The following is an 18,452-nucleotide window of genomic DNA, read 5'->3' as shown; positions in this document are numbered from 1 at the left end:
CCCCCATTGACTTTACATTGAAAGTCTGAACGGATCCGCTCAGGCTACTTTCACACTTAGAATTTTTTCTAAGTTATTAATGCAGACGGATCCGTACTGAACGGAGCCTCCGTCTGCATTAATATGATCGGATCCGTTCAGAACGGATCCGCCCGAACGCTAGTGTGAAAGTAGCCTAAGGGCTCATGTACACAAACGTTTTTTCCCCGTGTCCATTCTGTTATTTTTTATTTTTTTTTGCAGTCCGTATGCGGAATCATTCACTATTTACTTCAATGGGGCCACCAAAACAACAGAAATGACTTAGTGTGCATTCCATGTCCATATGTCCACATGGCCATTCCTCAAAAAATAGAACATGTCCTATTATTGTCCGCATTACAGACAAGAATAGGACTGTTCTATTAGGGGGCTGGCAAAATACAGATTACACACAGCCAGTATCCGTGTTTTGCGGATCCCCAATTTATGGTCGTGTGAATGTACCCTTAGCAGCAAGAGGCAGTGCATACAGTAGTGTGTTTTGAGAGGCGGCTGCTACATTTTTGCAGCAAGACAGTGCATTTGTGTCCTGCACGCGGTATACTATGCTTTTCCATTCAGTTTTTTCCAATATATACTTTAAACCTAGAACAAAAATGTGACGTGAACACAACCTAACACCCAGTTGTCAATTTATGTATACATTTCCAGGTGGAATAACAGAGAAAGAGTAGTATTGCAATACGAGATGTTTTAGAATTATTTCATGTGGAATGGAAACATTTATTGGTCATATCAGGATTGATGCTGGATGCAAACTTGTTAGACTAACGGCGGTTCGGAGTCATAGACATGAAAATTTAAAGTTTAATCTAATTTTTCATGCACATGGTCGTTGTTCTGGTCTGCATCCGAGCCGCAGTTTTTGTGGCTCAGATGCGGACCCATTCACTTCAATGGGGCCGCAAAAGATGCGGACAGCACTCCGTGTGCTGTCCGTATCCGTTGCTTCGTTCCGTGGCCCCGCAAAAAAAAAAAACATTTCCTATTCTTGTCCGTTTTGCGGACAAGAATAGGCATTTCTACAATGGACCGTCTCTGTTCCGTTCCGCAAATTGTGGAAGGCACACAGCAGCTTCCAGTGTTTTGCGGACCGCAAAAAACGGAATGGTCATGTGCATGTAGTCTAAGGCCTCATGCACATGGCTGTTGTTTTGGTCCGCATCCCAGCCGCAGTTTTTGCGGCTCGGATGCAGACCCATTCACTTCAATAGGGCCGCAAAAGATGCGGACAGCACTCCGTGTGCTGTCTGCATCCGTTGCTCCGTTCCGTAGCCCTGCAAAAAAAATATAACATGTCCTATTCTTGTCTGTTTTGTGGACAAGAATAGGCATTTCTACAATGGGCCGCCTGTTCCGTTCCGCAAATTGCGTGCGGCTTCCGTGTTTTGCGGATCCGCAATTTACGGACCGCAAAAAACAGAACGGTCGTGTGCATGTAGCCTAAGAATGGTAAAAAAAAATTGTTCATGTGGGGGTTCATGAACAGACATGACACAGATGCCAGGCAGTCTCACATGGGTATTACACAGCTCCTGTGGGAAGCGCGTCGGTCGACATGCATGGTGGCTGATCTTAGTACGGCGAGCTCAGGAAATATTCTAGAAGATATAGTTGTAAGAAGGTTCTGCTCCCTATAATGTACATTCCTGCATAGACAATGCTTGAGGCTCCTAGGCAGCGCCTGTGTTATAGCAGCTGGGGCAGTGAGAGCCCCCTTCCCCTGATACTACTATCTCAGGCATGACGCCTGCTGTGCTCCTGCACCTCCCAGCAAACAGTGTGGGGTGTGGAGTTTTTTGGTGTGTGCTTACCTCTTCGTTGTGCCATGGTCAGGGGTCAGGCTCTAGCCTTGTAGATAACCACTAGTGCAGGAAGTCTGCTGCAGTCTGGACGGTAGGACTCTTAGAGCAGGAAATTGTCATATATGGACATGGTAAGCCACTGCTACGTCACTTCAAGGAAGCAGCTCAGCCAGACACAAGGAAGTGAAGACTTTGGACTGCAGGTTACACATCATCACACTGGTTCCTCAGCTGCACCTTAAAGGGGTTGTCTTAGTTCAGAGCTGAACGTGGCTACCTGTACATGGGTGTGGGCTGTCTTGCAGAAATACCGCACAAATGCGTTATTTGCGGATTTTAGTCAGAATTAAATGCGGTTTTGCTGTAGATCTCGCCCTTGAATTTAAAAGGGTGAAAACCGCACAAAATAACTGTACAAAGAATTAACATGCTGAGCATTTCAAAATCCACACGGCAAGTCAATTTTCATCAAATCTCATTCACTTTGCTGGAACTAGCATAATAAGCTACAGTTTTACCGTACATTTTCCGTAACGTGTGTAGGTAGCCTAAAGGGATTCTCTAGTAACAGGGAATGCTGCGATCGAGATGGAAAACACTAAACCACTAAATTCTATGGGGCCGCAAAAGATGCGGACAGCACACTGTGCCGTGGTCCCGCAAAAAAATTTCCTAATCTTGTCCGCATTTATAAAAAAAAAAAAATCACAATCTCAGGTCCCCTTTGCTCAGGGGGTATGGATTAATTAGCTGACTAGAGTGTGACACTTTGAGCCTAAAATATTGAACCTTTTCACAATATTCACATTTTAAGTGGCATTACTGAAATAAATGAACTTTTGCACGATATTCTAATTTTTCAAGTTTCCCCTGTAGATAGGCACTGGGCTGAGTTAGAGATGTAACTCCTATCCAGACCACCCCAATAGCCCCTATAAATGATGAAAAATATTTACATGCAATATGAAATTAATCTTTATTATTGCAAAAGTTAATAGACAAGGTGAAAACAAAGAAAGAGGAGGAGGAGGTAACTAGATCTCCTCACTCCTAATAACCCCCTGATAGAGGGAATCGCACAGGTACTTAGCTAAATAAATTGTTGGTATATAGATCCCTGGGTAACACATGTACATAAGGCCCCAAGATGCACAATGAAAATACGTGAAGCTGACACTGTGCAAAACTAATATAAATAGATAGTGCAACAAATATATACACACGTTGAGTGGGGACCAGTATTAGGCCGGAGCCGTGTCCGGTCAAGGATGACGCAGGAATGTGTCAATGGGTCCGCATATCAAAGTGTGCATACAGGGGGCTACAAGTGACCACAGAAGCTAGCTGCAGTGAACATGGCGGTATTCGGACGAAATCGAGTCTCCGCCCCGCACGTTTCTTGGCTGCTACGCAGCCAATAAACGAGCAGGTAAGTACTGCCCTCACTGTAATGCCGTAGCCATGTTGGCTGCTGGCATTACAGTGATTGGCTGGCCGGAATGCGTCATCGGGTGTTATATAGCACCCGATGACGCATGTTCGGCTCATTCTTAGTCAGGGAGAGCTGTGCTGAGGAAGGGACAGACAGCGTAGGGAGTGATTTAAGAATATTTTTACCTGCGCTAAATTGCTAAAACTTTACAGACTCAAAAGTCCTTCTAAGGACTATTGTGTGTGGCAGCAGTAACTATTTTTAGCGCATCCTGCGCTAAATAGCGTACAATAGTTAGGCCGCTGCAGACAGCGATATTATCTGCGCTACATCTCCTGTGTAACATGTGCGCATCCCCCAAAATATCAGTGACATCCAGTGTACTTTTTCCGTAGATGGTGTCCGCTGCGGACAGTGACATTAGCTGCGCCACATCTCCTGTGTAAAGTGGGCACATAAAAAAAAATATATGCGACATACAGTGTACTTTTTCAATAGACGGTGTCCGCTTCTGACAGTGGCATAACCAGTGCCACATCTGCAGTGTATTGTGTGCGCTGAAAAAATGTATCTGTGACATAAGGTGTACTTTTTCAATAGACGGTGTCCGCTTCTGACAGACAGTGACATCTGCAGTGTAACGTGTGTGCTGAAAACATTTATCTGTGACATCCAGTGTACTTTTTCAATAGACGGTGCCCGCTTCTGACAGTGACATAACGAGTGCCACATCTGCAGTGTAAAGTGTGCGTTTAAAAAAATGTATCTGTGACATCCAGTGTACTTTTTCAATAGACGGTGTCCGCTTCTGATAGTAACATTACCAGCGCCACATCTGCAGTGTAACGTGTGCGCTTGAAAAATGTATCTGTGACATACAGTGTACTTTTTTGCATAGACCCTCCAGACAGTGATATTACCGGTGGTACCTCTCCTGTATAACGTTTCCTCATCCGAAACCCCTGTGACATTAGCTGTAATTTTTAATTAGCCGCTGGTGACAGCATTGACATTATTATCTGCGGAATATCTCCTGTGTAGCGTTTCCACATCTTAAATACCTTTTTTAAATTTGTTTGCACATACCCTTCCAAATCCTACGCTACTGTATGTGTGACAGACTTGCAATCATATATAACATTTAATATGAAGAAGGTGAGCAGTAAGGGACGGGGCAGTGGTCGTGATGCTGATGGTGCACGCAGAGGCCGCGGCCCTGGGCGCGGTAAAACTGTGCCTGCTGCCAGAACACAAGAAAAACAATCATCCAGGATACCTAGCTTCATGTCCCATTTTGCAGGGCGGCGCAGAACACAACTCCTAAAGTCAGACCAGTGTGACCAGGTGGTCGGTTGGATTGCAGCAGATAATGCTTCCAGTCGGTTAAGCACCACCCTGTCTTCCACCAAGTCCAGTCTCAGTAGCCAAGAGTCTGCTCAACCCAATCCTCACCCTTATCCTCCTTCCTCCAACCATGGAGAATCTGGGCAAACAAGTGATCCCACACTCGGCTCTTTTCAGCTCCATTCCTTGATTTGGCCCTCTCGCCAAGCACGCTTGAAGAGGGACAGATCTTGTGCCCTGATTTCCAAACTCTTAAGCTTCCACAATCACAAGAAGATGACGGTGGGGAACGGCAATTACTGTTTAATGAGGTGGATGATGATGAGACAGAGCGAGGAAGTGGAAGAGGAGGTGGTGGACGATGAAGTCACTGACCCAACCTGGGAAGGTGGCAAGTCAAGCGAGGACAGCAGTACAGAGGGGGAGGGATCTTCTGCACCACAACAGGTTGGAAGAGGCAGTGGGGTGGCAAAAGGGAGAAGGTGGGCCACACCAAACAGGCCCGCAACTGTTCCTCGGAGAACCCCCTTGCGGAAATCTCCCTTGCCAAGGGGTAGGTGTTCTGCAGTCTGGCGCTTTTTTGAGGAAAGTGCAGACGACAAAAGAATTGTAATTTGCAACCTGTGCCATAAAAAAATGAGCAGGGCCGTAAACACTAGCAACCTCACCACCACCAGCATGATCTGCCACATGGCATCAAAGCACCGTAATAGGTGGGCCGAACGCCTGGGTCCACAATCTGTGTCTGCGGGTCACACCACTGCCTCTTCTTCCTCTGTGTTATGTGCTGGCCAATCCCCTGTCGAAGGCGCAGGCCCGGATACCTCCCGCCCTTCCCTTGGACCTTTGCAAGCACCATCAGTGACCACATCCACTTCCGTGTCCCAGCGGAGCGTACAAATGTCCTTACCCCAGGCATTTGAACGCAAGCACAAATACCCAGCCACCCACCCACAGGCCATAGCACAAAATGTGCAGCTTTCCAAATTACTGGCCCTGGAAATGTTGCGATTTAGGCTTGTGGACACTAAGTTCTTCCTCAGCCTGATGTTGGCGGCCGTCCCGCGTTACACAGTACCTAGCCGCCACTATTTTTCAAGGTGTGCCATGCCCGCCTTACACCAACATGTGTCCCGTAACATCACACATGCCCTGACCAATGCGGTTACTGGGAAGGTCCACTTAACCACGAACACATAGACAAGTGCATTCGGCCAGGGACACTACATTTCCCTGACAGCACACTGGGTGAATTTTGTGGAGGCCGGGAGAAAGTCGTACCCTGGGATGGCACAGGTGCTACTGACGTCAAGGATTGCGGGCCCTATGTCGATCAGGGTTTCCGCCAGCACCTACGTTAGTGGCTCCAACCCCCACTTCTCCTCCTCCTCCACTTCCACCTCCGAATTATCCGCGTGCAGCACCAGTCAGTCATCAGTCGGTAGCTGGAAGCAGTGTAGCACTGCAGTGGGGAGCAGCAACAGGTCATGCTGAAGTTGATATGCTTAGGGGACAAACAGCACACCACCGCAGAGCTGTGGCAGGGGATAAGAGACCAGACTAAGCTGTGGCTCTTGCCACTCAACCTAGAACCAGGCATGGTTATGTCTGATAATGGTTGGAACTTGGTGGCGGCTTTGGAGCTCGGCAAGCTCACACACATCCAATGCCTAGCCTGCGTCTTAAACTTAGTGGTTCAGCGGTTTCTCAAAACCTACCCCAATTTGCCTGGGCTACTGGTGAAGGTGCGCCGCATGTGTGCCCATTTCCACAAGTCATCGACAGCTTCAGCCGGTCTGTCAACGCTGCAGCAGTGCTTGAAATTGCCCGCTCACCGGCTGTTGTGCAACATAAGCACGAGCTGGAACTCGACGTTCCATATGTTAGCCAGGCTTTGTGAGCAGCAGAGGGCAGTAGTGGAATACCAGCTGCAACACGGTAGTCGTTTTTTTGGTATTCACAAGCGAGGAGTGGGCATGGATGTCTGACCTCTGAGGTTTTAAGAAACTTTGAGGAATCAACACAGTTGGTAAGCGGCGATAACACTATTATCAGTGCAACTGCTCACAATTAATGACGACGCTTTGCATGTTGAAGAGGTGGAAATGGTGAAAGACATTACACTGGGTGATAGCCAGACCACCCTCAGTTTGTCTGCTCAGCGCAAATTGGATGATGAAGAGGAGGAGCAGGAGACGGTTGCCTCCACTACAAAGGGTAGTACCCATGAAAGTTTAATTCCATCTGTTCAGCGTGGGTGGGCAGAAGAGGAGGAGGAGATTGAGAGTGATCCTCCTGATGACGACAGCGAAGCCTTGCCTGTTGGTACTCTGGCACACATGGCTGACTTCGTGTTAGGCTGCCTTTCCCGCGCCCCACGCATTATACGCATTTTAGACAAAACGGATTACTGCTTGATTACCCTTCTCGACCCCCACTACAAAAAGAACTTCTCATCTCTCATTCCTCTGGTTGAGAGGAAGAGCAAAACGGTGCAATACCAGAACATCCTTGTTGAAAAATTGCTCCAAAAATTTCCATCTGACAACGCTGGCGGCAGAATCCGTAGTTCCTTGGCCAACCAAGGAGGGAAGACAAGGGGAACACACAGCAGTTCCAACAGAGGCAGGGCAACACTCTTCAAAGCCTGGGACAGTTTCATGACACCCCGCCAGCACCCTCACCCTGATGCGCGGCCTAGGGTCACAAGGATGTACAAATTTTGGAAGATGGTGAAGGAGTATATAGCATACTGTGTCAGCGTCCTCAATGATCCCTCATCGACTTACAACTACTGGGTGTCCAAGCTCAGCAGCAGACCCTTGCCCATAATGTTTTAGAGGGTCAGCTCAGCAGCAGGCCCTCGCCCCTAATGTTTTAGATGGTCAGATCAGCAGGCCCTTGCACCAAATGTTTTAGAGGGTCACCAGCAGGCCATCAATCATAATATATCAAGGGTGTGTATGATACCCTCCTTTATGTGTAACAAAGGGTGTATTGGAGTGCCGTTCCTTTTACTTAGTGCATAGGCTTTATGAGTGTAGGAGTCCCACTACATGAACAATTGTACCACAATGTGAATGAGGCCCTCCTTTATGTGATATACAGGTTGTATCGGAGTGCCTCTTGCTTGTAATTTCTGACAGAACTTGCACTTTATATACAAGTAAATATACAGGAAAGAATGTTTAATAACAATTTTTTCTCTAAAAATCGATTTTATCTTTGGTTTCCTGCGTATTATTGTCAGTCTGTAAAAGTGGCGTACTACTCGGACAACATCGTTCCCAGCAGCGACCTGGGAGTCCAAGATGCATCTAGACATCCTCCCCATGCTGTTCCAGAACCATTTCGGTGGCGTTTCTATTAATTTCTGACCTTTTCCTATAAACCAGGAACCCTCCCCTCTTCAGAGCAGGGGGTGCCTGGTTTAATGCCTGGCTTCTCCCATTGACTTCCATTATACTCGGGTGCTCGGTAGACCCGATGTGTTCGGCCATAGCACCCGAGCACTTTTGTGCTCAATCAACACTAGTACTGATATTTGTACACTGGGGTGGTCCTTAGTATAGAAATATCATAGATTTAAATGTATAAATTATAAGTTTTACTAAATCCTTTCCCACAGAACCATATATCAATTTGCTCAGCTTCTCCTGCTCTATAACATTCTGACTGCGTATTTTAGTGTATTTTGTGGCAAACAGGTCCTTTTTAAGTGCAGGAAGATATAGTATGTAAATAACAAGCACTTAAAGAGGTTGTCAGGTAATTTATATTGAGGACCTATCCTCTGAATGGATTATCAAGATCTGTGGGGGTTTGACCCTTGGGACCCTTGCTGATCAGCTGTTAAAAGAAGCTCCATGAGTGCAGCGGCCTCTTTGTAGGCCATGTGACCGATATATGGTGACATCACATGGCCTAGCAATGGCCTGTGGTGCTCAGGGAGCCTTTTTTAACAGCTGATCAGCGAGGGTCCCACAGATCTGTTATTAATGATTTGAGCTGCAAAACCAAGCACAGCCGCTGTACAATATACTGTGTTGTGTTTGGAAAGCTGCCAGGGGCCGACTGCGCTAACCATAGCTCCGGTGAGCGTGGCAACTCCCTGTAACAGCTGATCGGTGCAGGTGCCAGGACTTGGACCCCTGCCGATGTGATAATGATGACCTATACTGAGGATAGCTCATCAATATGTATAAATATCTTTTTAGCGGCTCTCCTTTTCTACTTTTGTGGAATTGGTGCTCTGACTGATGTAACTCACCCAGTCACTAATGATTCAAAAGCTTTTTATCATATAGAAAAGACAGGCACTCAGCTTCTGGTCCAACATATATAATTTAAGCAATTAAAGTAATTCTTAAAATCCACATTTATTCAAATATATAAGTTACAAAAGTCAGCTGAAAAACCAAAACAAAAATAATTATGTTAGCAGAATGAGGTGGCTCTACTAATCAATAGGGATGGGGTGGTGCTCAATATCTGGGTGTTAACTCCAACACACCAAAAAGATTATATAGAGATAGTTATGGAAGATATGGCACTCAAATATATGGAGGACTGCTTAAACATTCGATTTATTGAGTTCAAATCTTAGAATATTCAACATAATCATAAAAAAAAAGTCATATTTAAAAAGATCGTACAGGATACGTATATTGTACAGAAAATAAAACACAAAATGGTTAAAACATCACTAAAATGATGATTCAATATGAAAATCACTGGGGCATAAGATAACTGGTTGATCGCATAGGCCTGACTGCAATTGGAATGTCCACCACAATATAATCTGGTTACCGAATATAATAATCGTTAAGACCGGATTTTCGATGTCAACGATCGCCGATTATATATTGTAGTACACTTGTAAAATTTTCACAGAAGAAAGGAGCTGGTTTCAGTTCGATTATTAGTTGTGGGTTACAGATGTTGTATTGATCCAACACCGTATAGTCGGGTGACTCACAAAGTCAATATTTCGTAATAAAGAGATAAACTCTATGTGGTAGTTCACACATTAATTCACAAATTAATCGCAATTTGAGTTTTTCGGGGTTCCATCTCTTTGTTGGCGTCCCACCTATTTATGAGCTGTACTGCTCCCTTACCTCCAAAGAGAAGTGCGGCTTTTACCTCTGATCTCCGCTACTTCGGCGTCCCTCGTGCTCGAGTCCTGGCTTGTTCCGATCAAAATGAATCAAGGTGGAACAATATCACTCCAGGAAGTTCTTTAGCAGGCACTGGACGAATCTGTTTTTCAAACAGCTGATGCAAAAGAGGTATAAGTCCAGATGGTCCCCAGCATACGCAGGAATGGTGGTATTGTAGGGTTCAGATTCCTCCAGACACGCTTAAGTCTTATGAATTACTGACTTCTTCCTCAGTGGTAACCTGGCACCCGCTTCACCACCTTTTTATATCCCAATTCCTGATTAGAATCCAGTTGAAACAAAATCCTGTATTGGACCAAGGTGAAAGTCTGATCGAAAATCTGGCCCAGATAATGGCATACAGAACCTATTGCGATATAGTTGATATTAAAGTATGGTTAATCAAACATATTGCGCTTCTCCATAATTTATAGGTGTCACACAGATGTGTTATATCAAAATAGCGCCTTTAGTTAAAAAACGCATGGTGCGATAGTGGTGCGGTTCTCATGCGTTTTTTTCCCCAAATGCGTTTTTTACTCCAATCCTGCTGAATTGTCATCCCTGATATCTTGGATAAAGGGTTTAGTGTTATCTCAATTTTTTCTTGAAGTAGACCCTTATTTCCTCTTTTCTGATAATCAACATAATGTTTCTCATATAAATAATTTTAAAATACACGCAATATATAAATAGCATCTAAAATTCCAATTAAACGCTACAAAAAAAATATATAAAAAGATATATATAATTAAAAATGAAAAATAAAGATAAGTCCCAATTGGAGCTTCCTGTAATATAGTTTGAGATGAATATGTTCAATTCCAAAAGTTATTGCTGTAGCTTTCAAACACTAATATTTAAACAAGCATATGATGAAATGTATTGAACTTTATTCACATTGCTCCAGATATTTAAAACAGATAAAAAGAAGTATATAGTTGTGGGAATGTTTAAGTCTCTCAGTATGTGTGTATCGCTCTGGTAATTCATCTGTATATACACACCACTCTGATTTATATATGTATACCGCCTTCGTTTGGGTGGTTTATCTCCAAGGTAAGTAAATAGGTAAGTAGCCGGTAAACATTTCCACACAGGTAAGTAGCCGGTAAACATTTGAATGGTTAATATCTCATCCATGTGAAAGCTTCCATGTAAAAACTTGATACAGTAATTAATATTTCATAATGTTCATCATGGAGAGCTTGTTTACTATGGAAACAACATTACTGTAGTCAACGGGTTATGAGGTATAGACGGCGAGTCTCTTAGTATATTACTCACTGTTTGGTGATCTGTTGTTAGCTGATACTGGTGGCGTCCCACCCCGTAATCAGCTTCACTCTTCACCCTGCTTGCTGGTAGCTTGAAATTTCGGACACTTTGACCGCATAGTCAATGCTCTTAAGTTGCTTCTTCCCGTGGTGTGCTACTTAGTTCGAGGTGCTCTGACCTCTTCCTCAGATGGCCACTGAGGAAGAGGTCAGAGCACCTCGAAACATGTCTGGCGATACAGAGACCACCCACCAAGACCCAATTCGTCCCACTTCAAAAGGCATCACAACTTTTTAAAACTACACCTTGACAATAGAAGCAGTGGAGCAATAACACAAACACAGTAACGTCCGATCTAGGAGCATGTGACGTGAGGTACAAAACGTGGGACGCCGAATTCAGCCCACAGCTTAAATGGCAAAAACTAAGTAGCACACCAGATCACACGGGAAGAAGCAACTTCAGTGCATTGACAACGCGGTCAAAACGTCCGAAATCTCAAGCTACCAGCAAGCAGGGTGAGTGAAGCTGATTACCGGGTGGGACGCCACCAGTATCTGCTAACAACAGATCACCAAACAGTGAGTAATATACTAAGAGACTCACCGTCGATACCTCATAACCCGTTGGCTACATTAATGTTGTTTCCATAGTAAACAAGCTCTCCATGATGAACATTATGAAATATTAATTACTGTATCAAGTTTTTACATGTTTTTACATGGAATCTGGATATTAAACCATTCAAATGTTTACCGGCTACTTACCTGTGTGGATGAACGACTAATATTTTACCTATTTACTTACCTTGGAGATAAACCACCCAAACAAAGGCGGTATACATATATAAATCAGAGTGGTGTGTATATATAGATGAATTACCAGAGCGATACACACATACTGAGAGACTTAAACATTCCCACAATTATATACTTCTTTTTATCTGTTTTAAATACCTGGAGCAATGTGAATAAAGTTCAATACATTTCATTATATGCTTGTTTAAATATTAGTGTTTGAAAGCTACAGCAATAACTTTTGGAATTGAACAAATTCCTCTTAAACTATATTACAGGAAGCTCCAATTGGGACTTGGTGTTTATTTTTATTTTTTTAATTTTAAAATTTTTAATTATCCTTATATACCGTATTTTTCGCCCTATAAGACGTACTTTTCCCCCCCAAAAGTGGGGGGAAAATAGCAGTGCGTCTTATGGGGCAAATGCTGCATTTTGCCAAACTGTCAATGATATGCCGCGCGGCGGGTGTATCAGCTGAGAGGGAGGAGGGGATGGGGGCCGGAATCTGGTTTTAAAATGACAGCGGGGCCCGTGCAGTCACTGTATTCTACTACACGGGCCCCGCTCACTGTATATACCATAATCTTATCTATAATTGTAGCATTGTTAATAGTAATCAGCGCTGTGTATTACTTACAACAGGCGCTCGGTAGCAGAGAGGAGGGAGGAGGCAGGCCGGGAGAACGGGCGCTGGCAGCGTGAGTCACTACGTCACGTGCCTGCGCCGGCCACTTTATGAATGAAGCAGGCGGCGTGGGCGCATGACATAGTGACTCACGCTGCCAGCGCCCATCCTCCCGGCCTGCCTCCTCCCTCCTCTCTGCTACCTACCGAGTGCTTGTTGTAAGTAATACACAGCGCTGATTACTATTAACAATGCCACAATAATAGATAAGATTACGGTATATACAGTGAGCGGGGCCCGTCTAGTAGAATACAGTCACTGCACGGGCCCCGCTGTCATTATAAAACCAGATGCGACCCCCACCCCCTGTATTGGGAGTCATTCACACTACAAGGACACTGTTATAGAGGGGATCTGTGGATGACACATGTGTCATCCACAGATCCCCATAACAGTGTCATCCAGAGACCCCAATAAGAGCCATCCAGAGTTCCCCATAACAGTGTCATCCACAGATCCCCCATAACAGTGTCATCCACAGATCCCCCATAACAGTGTCACCCACAGATCCCCCATAACAGTGTCACCCACAGATCCCCCATAATAGTGTCATCCACAGACCACCATTAGTTCAAAACCCACCAAAAGCACACCTTTTTGTTCAAAATATTTTTTTTCTTATTTTCCTCCTCAAAAACCTAGGTGCGTCTTATAGGGCGAAAAATACGGTACATTTCCTGAAATTATTTTTGTTTTGGGTTTTCAGTTGACTTTTTTAACTTATATATTTGAATAAATGTGGATTTTAATAATTACTTTTATTAATTGTTCAAATTATATATGTTGGACCAGATGCTGAGTGCTACTGTTTTCTATATGATAAAAACCTTAGGTCATCAATATATTACCCTGCATAACCCCTTTAAATTCATAGCAACAGGAATGTAACAAAAGGTGAGCTAGGTGGAGTGGCCACCCCAATATGATCAAATGGTAACCTGTAGCAATAGTAATTTATGCAAAGAATTAGGGTTGTTTTGATACTAAAATTTTGATTCGGTTTCGATACCATAAAAAAAGTATTTCGATACTAGTTACCATTCAAAAAAAATAAAACACCAAAAAAAGCTGCGTGCATTTTGCATTTTATGGAACGTCCGGCCCATAATCTAACAGTCCGATCCCATTATTTGGGGGGACAAGGCGAATCGCACAGTTTTTATTTTTTCTGTTATGACGCTCACCGCATAGGACATTTTTAGAATATTTTAATAGTTTGGACTGTTCAGACGTGGCGATATGTGATATGTTTATTTATCTATTGTTTATATATTTTATATGTAAAATTGGGAAAGGTGGTGATTTATACATATATTTTTTTTTTTATTTTTTTTACTTTTTACTTAATAAGTATTCCCCCCCCTTAGGGGCTAGAACCTGGGATCTTTTAATCCCTTCTCCTATTCACCCTGATAGATCTCTATTAGGATTAATAGGATCTCACACTCTCCCTACTGCCCTGTGCATAGTACACACAGCAGCAGGGAGATTACTATGGCAGCCAGGGCTTCAGTAGGTAACCTATCGGAGCCCATTGATTACACTGCTGGGGCTCTGATCGGAACTGCTGCTGCCACCAATGAGGAGGAGGGGAGGGGACCCTGTGGCCACTGCCACCAATGATTTTAATCCTGGGGGGTGCACTGCGCCACCAATTATTTTAATACTGTGAGGGGGAGAGGGCGCACTGCGCCAAAAAAAATGATAATTTAATTAACATTTAATACAGGAGGCGGGTGCGGCACCTGAGGGTTTAGCTGCCACTAATTGCCAGCACCCTCCTCCAGGATTTGTATTAACCCCTTAAGGACCAGGCTCATTTTCACCTTAAGGACCAGGCCATTTTTTGCAAATCTGACCAGTGTCACTTTAAGTGCTGATAACTTTAAAACGCTTTGACTTATCCAGGCCATTCTGAGATTGTTTTTTCGTCACATATTGTACTTCATGACACTGGTAAAATAAAGTCAAAAAAATTAATTTTTTTGCATAATAAAATACCTAATTTACCAAAAATTTGGAAAAATTAGCAAATATCAAAGTTTCAGTTTCTCTACTTCTGTAATACATAGTAATACCCCCAAAAATTGTGATGACTTTACATTCCCCATATGTCTACTTCATGTTTATAGCATTTTGGGAATGATATTTTATTTTTTGGGGATGTTACAAGGGTTAGAAGTTTAGAAGCAAATTTTGAAATTTTTCAGAAATCTTCAAAATCCCACTTTTTATGGACCAGTTCAGGTTTGAAGTCACTATGAGGCTTAGATAATAGAAACCTCCCAAAAATGACCCCATTCTAGAAACTACACCCCTCAAGGTATTCAAAACTGTTTTTTAACCCTTTAGGTCTTCCACAAGACTTCATGGCAAAAAGACATACATTTTAAGAATTTTGATTTTTGGGAAAATTTTCCAATATAATCAATTTTTTCCTGGAAAAAAACAAGGGTTAACTGCCAAACAAAACTCAAAATGGGTTGCCCTGCTTCTGTAGTTTGCAGAAATACCCCATATGTGGTCGTAAACTACTGTTTGGCCGAACGGGAGGACATAGAAGGAGGGGAACACCATATGGGTTTTGCAAGGCAGATTTTGCAGGACTGGTTTTGTTTATACCATGTCCCATTTCAAGCCCCCCCTTGTACCCCTAGAATAGAAATTGCAAAAAAGTGACTCCATCTAAGAAAGTACACCCCTCAAGGTATTCAAAACTGGGTTTACAAACTTTGTTAACCCTGTAGGTGTTCCACAAGAGTTAATGGCAGATGGAGAAACAATTTAGAAATTTCTATTTTTTGGAAAATTTTCAATTTTAACCCATTTTTTACAGCAATAAAGTAAGGGTTAACAGCCAAACAAAACTCAAAATGGGTTGCCCTGCTTCTGTAGTTTGCAGAAATACCCCATATGTGGTCGTAAACTACTGTCTGGCCAAACCGGAGGACATAGAAGGAGGGGAATACCATATGGGTTTTGCAAGGCAGATTTTGCAGGACTGGTTTTGTTTATACCATGTTCCATTTCAAGCCCCCCCTTGTACCCCTAGAATAGAAATTGCAAAAAAGTGACTCCATCTAAGAAAGTACACCCCTCAAGGTATTCAAAACTGGGTTTACAAACTTTGTTAACCCTGTAGGTGTTCCACAAGAGTTAATGGCAGATGGAGAAACAATTTAGAAATTTCTATTTTTTGGAAAATTTTCAATTTTAACCCATTTTTTACAGCAATAAAGTAAGGGTTAACAGCCAAACAAAACTCAATATGGGTTGCCCTGATTCTGTAGTTTGCAGAAACACCCCACATGTGGCCGTAAACTACTGTACGGACACACGGTAGGGCGTAGAGGGAAAGGTGCGGCGTGTGGTTTTTGGAAAGCAGATTTTGCTGGACTAATTTATTTACACCATGTCCCATTTGAAGCCCCCCTGATGCACCCCTAGAGTAGAAACTCCATAAAAGTGACCCCATCTAAGAAACTACACCCCTCAAGGCATTCAAAACTGGTTTTACAAACTTTGTTAACCCTTTAGGTGTTCCACAAGAGTTATTGGCAAATGGAGATGAAATTCGAGAATTTAGATTTTTTGCCAAATTTATTATTTGCTCCATTTTTTCCAGTAACAAAGCAAGGGTTAACAGCCAAACAAAAGTCTATATTTATTGCCCAGATTCTGTAGTTTGCAGAAAAACCCCCCATATGTGGCCGTAAACTACTGTACGGGCACACGGTAGGGCGTAGAGGGAAAGGTGCGGCGTGTGGCTTTTAGAAGGCAGATTTTGCTGGACTGGTTTATTTACACCATGTCCCATTTGAAGCCCCCGTAGAGTAGAAACTCCATAAAAGTGACCCCATCTAAGAAACTACACCCCTCAAGGTATTCAAAACTGGTTTTCCAAACTTTGTTAACCCTTTAGGTGTTCCACAAGAGTTATTGGCAAATGGAGATGAAATTCGAGAATTTAAATTTTTTGCCAAATTTTTTATTTACTCCATTTTTTCCAGTAACAAAGCAAGGGTTAACAGCCAAACAAAAGTCTATATTTATTGCCCAGATTCTGTCGTTTGCAGAAACACCCCATATGTGGCCGTAAACTACTGTACGGGCACACAGTAGGGCGTAGAGGGAAAGGTGCGGCGTGTGGCTTTTAGAAGGCACATTTTGCTTGACTGGTTTATTTACACTATGTCCCATTTGAAGCCCCCCTGATGCACCCCTAGAGTAGAAACTCCAAAAAAGTGACCCCATTTTAGAAACTACGGGATAGGGTGGCAGTTTTGTTGGTACTATTTTAGGGTACATATGATTTTTGGTTGCTCTATATTACACTTTTTGTGAGGCAAAGTAACAAAAAATTGCTGTGTTGGCACCATTTTTATTTTTTGTTATTTACAACATTCATCTGACAGGTTGGATCATGTGGTACTTTTATAGAGCAGGTTGTCACGGACGCGACAATACCAAATATGACAACTTTTTTTGGTTGTTTGTTTCAGTTTTACATAACAAAGCATTTGAAAAAAAGAAATGATTCTTTAGTGTCTCCACATTCTGAAAGCCATAGTTTTATTTATTTTTTGGGCGACTGTCTTGTGTAGGGGCTCATTTTTTTCGGGATGAGATGACTGTTTGATTGGCACTATTTTGGGGTGCATATGATTTTTGATCGCTTGCTATTACACTTTTTGTGATCTAAGGTGACAAAAAAATGGCTTTTTTTACACCGTTTTTATTTTTTATATTTTACGGTATTCACCTGAGGGGTTAGATCATGTGATATTTTTATAGAGCAGGTTATTACGGACGCAGTGATACCTAATATATATACTTTTTTTTTATTTATGTCAGTTTTACACAATGATTTCATTTTTGAAACAAAAAAAATCATGTTTTAGTGTCTCCATAGACTGAGAGCCATTGTTTTTTCAGTTTTTGGGCGATTATCTTAGGTAGGGTCTCATTTTTTGCGGGATAAGATTACGGTTTGATTGGCACTATTTTGGGGTGCGTATGACTTTTTGATCGCTTGCTATTACACTTTTTGTGATCTAAGGTGACAAAAAATGACTTTTTTTACACAGTTTTTATTTTTTATTTTTTACGGTATTCACCTGAGGGGTTAGATCATGTGATATTGTTATAGAGCAGGTTATTACGGACGCAGTGATACCTAATATATATACTTTTTTTTTATTTATGTCAGTTTTACACAATGATTTCATTTTTGAAACAAAAAAAATCATGTTTTAGTGTCTCCATAGACTGAGAGCCATTGTTTTTTCAGTTTTTGGGCGATTATCTTAGGTAGGGTCTCATTTTTTGCGGGATAAGATTACGGTTTGATTGGCACTATTTTGGGGTGCGTATGACTTTTTGATCGCTTGCTATTACACTTTTTGTGATCTAAGGTGACAAAAAATGACTTTTTTTACACAGTTTTTATTTTTTATTTTTTACGGTATTCACCTGAGGGGTTAGATCATGTGATATTGTTATAGAGCAGGTTATTACGGACGCAGTGATACCTAATATATATACTTTTTTTTTATTTGTCAGTTTTACACAATGATTTCATTTTTGAAACAAAAAAAATCATGTTTTAGTGTCTCCATAGTCTGAGAGCCATAGTTTTTTCAGTTTTTGGGCGATTATCTTGGGTAGGGTATGATTTTTGCGGGATGAAATGGCGGTTTGATTGGCACTATTTTGGGGTGCGTATGACTTTTTGATCGCTTGCTACTACACTTTTTGTGATGTAAGATGACAAAAAATGGCTTTTTTTACACGGTTTTTTTATTATTTTTTTTACGGTATTCACCTGAGGGATTAGGTCATGTGATATTTTTATAGAGAAGGTTAATACGGACGCGTCAATACCCAATATATAAATATTTTTTT

At 42.4% G+C, this 18,452-nt stretch overlaps 1 protein-coding gene across 1 annotated transcript in view; it reads right to left on the bottom strand.

Annotated features, from left to right (window-relative positions):
- Positions 1–1,983, bottom strand: part of PFKFB3 (6-phosphofructo-2-kinase/fructose-2,6-biphosphatase 3) — a 61,867-nt gene extending 59,884 nt beyond the window's left edge. The window contains exon 1 of the mRNA XM_044280024.1: positions 1,857–1,983. Coding sequence (XP_044135959.1) covers positions 1,857–1,872 — 16 coding nt within the window. The 5' untranslated portion in view covers positions 1,873–1,983. The remainder of the gene's footprint in view (positions 1–1,856) is intronic.
- Between the last annotated feature and the right edge of the window lie 16,469 nt (positions 1,984–18,452).

Source organism: Bufo gargarizans, chromosome 2 (genome assembly GCF_014858855.1).
Source record: "Bufo gargarizans isolate SCDJY-AF-19 chromosome 2, ASM1485885v1, whole genome shotgun sequence".
Classification (NCBI taxonomy): Eukaryota; Metazoa; Chordata; class Amphibia; order Anura; family Bufonidae; genus Bufo; species Bufo gargarizans.
The sequence above is the reverse complement of the archived record's forward strand: the minus strand, read 5'-3'. Positions and strand labels throughout refer to the sequence as shown.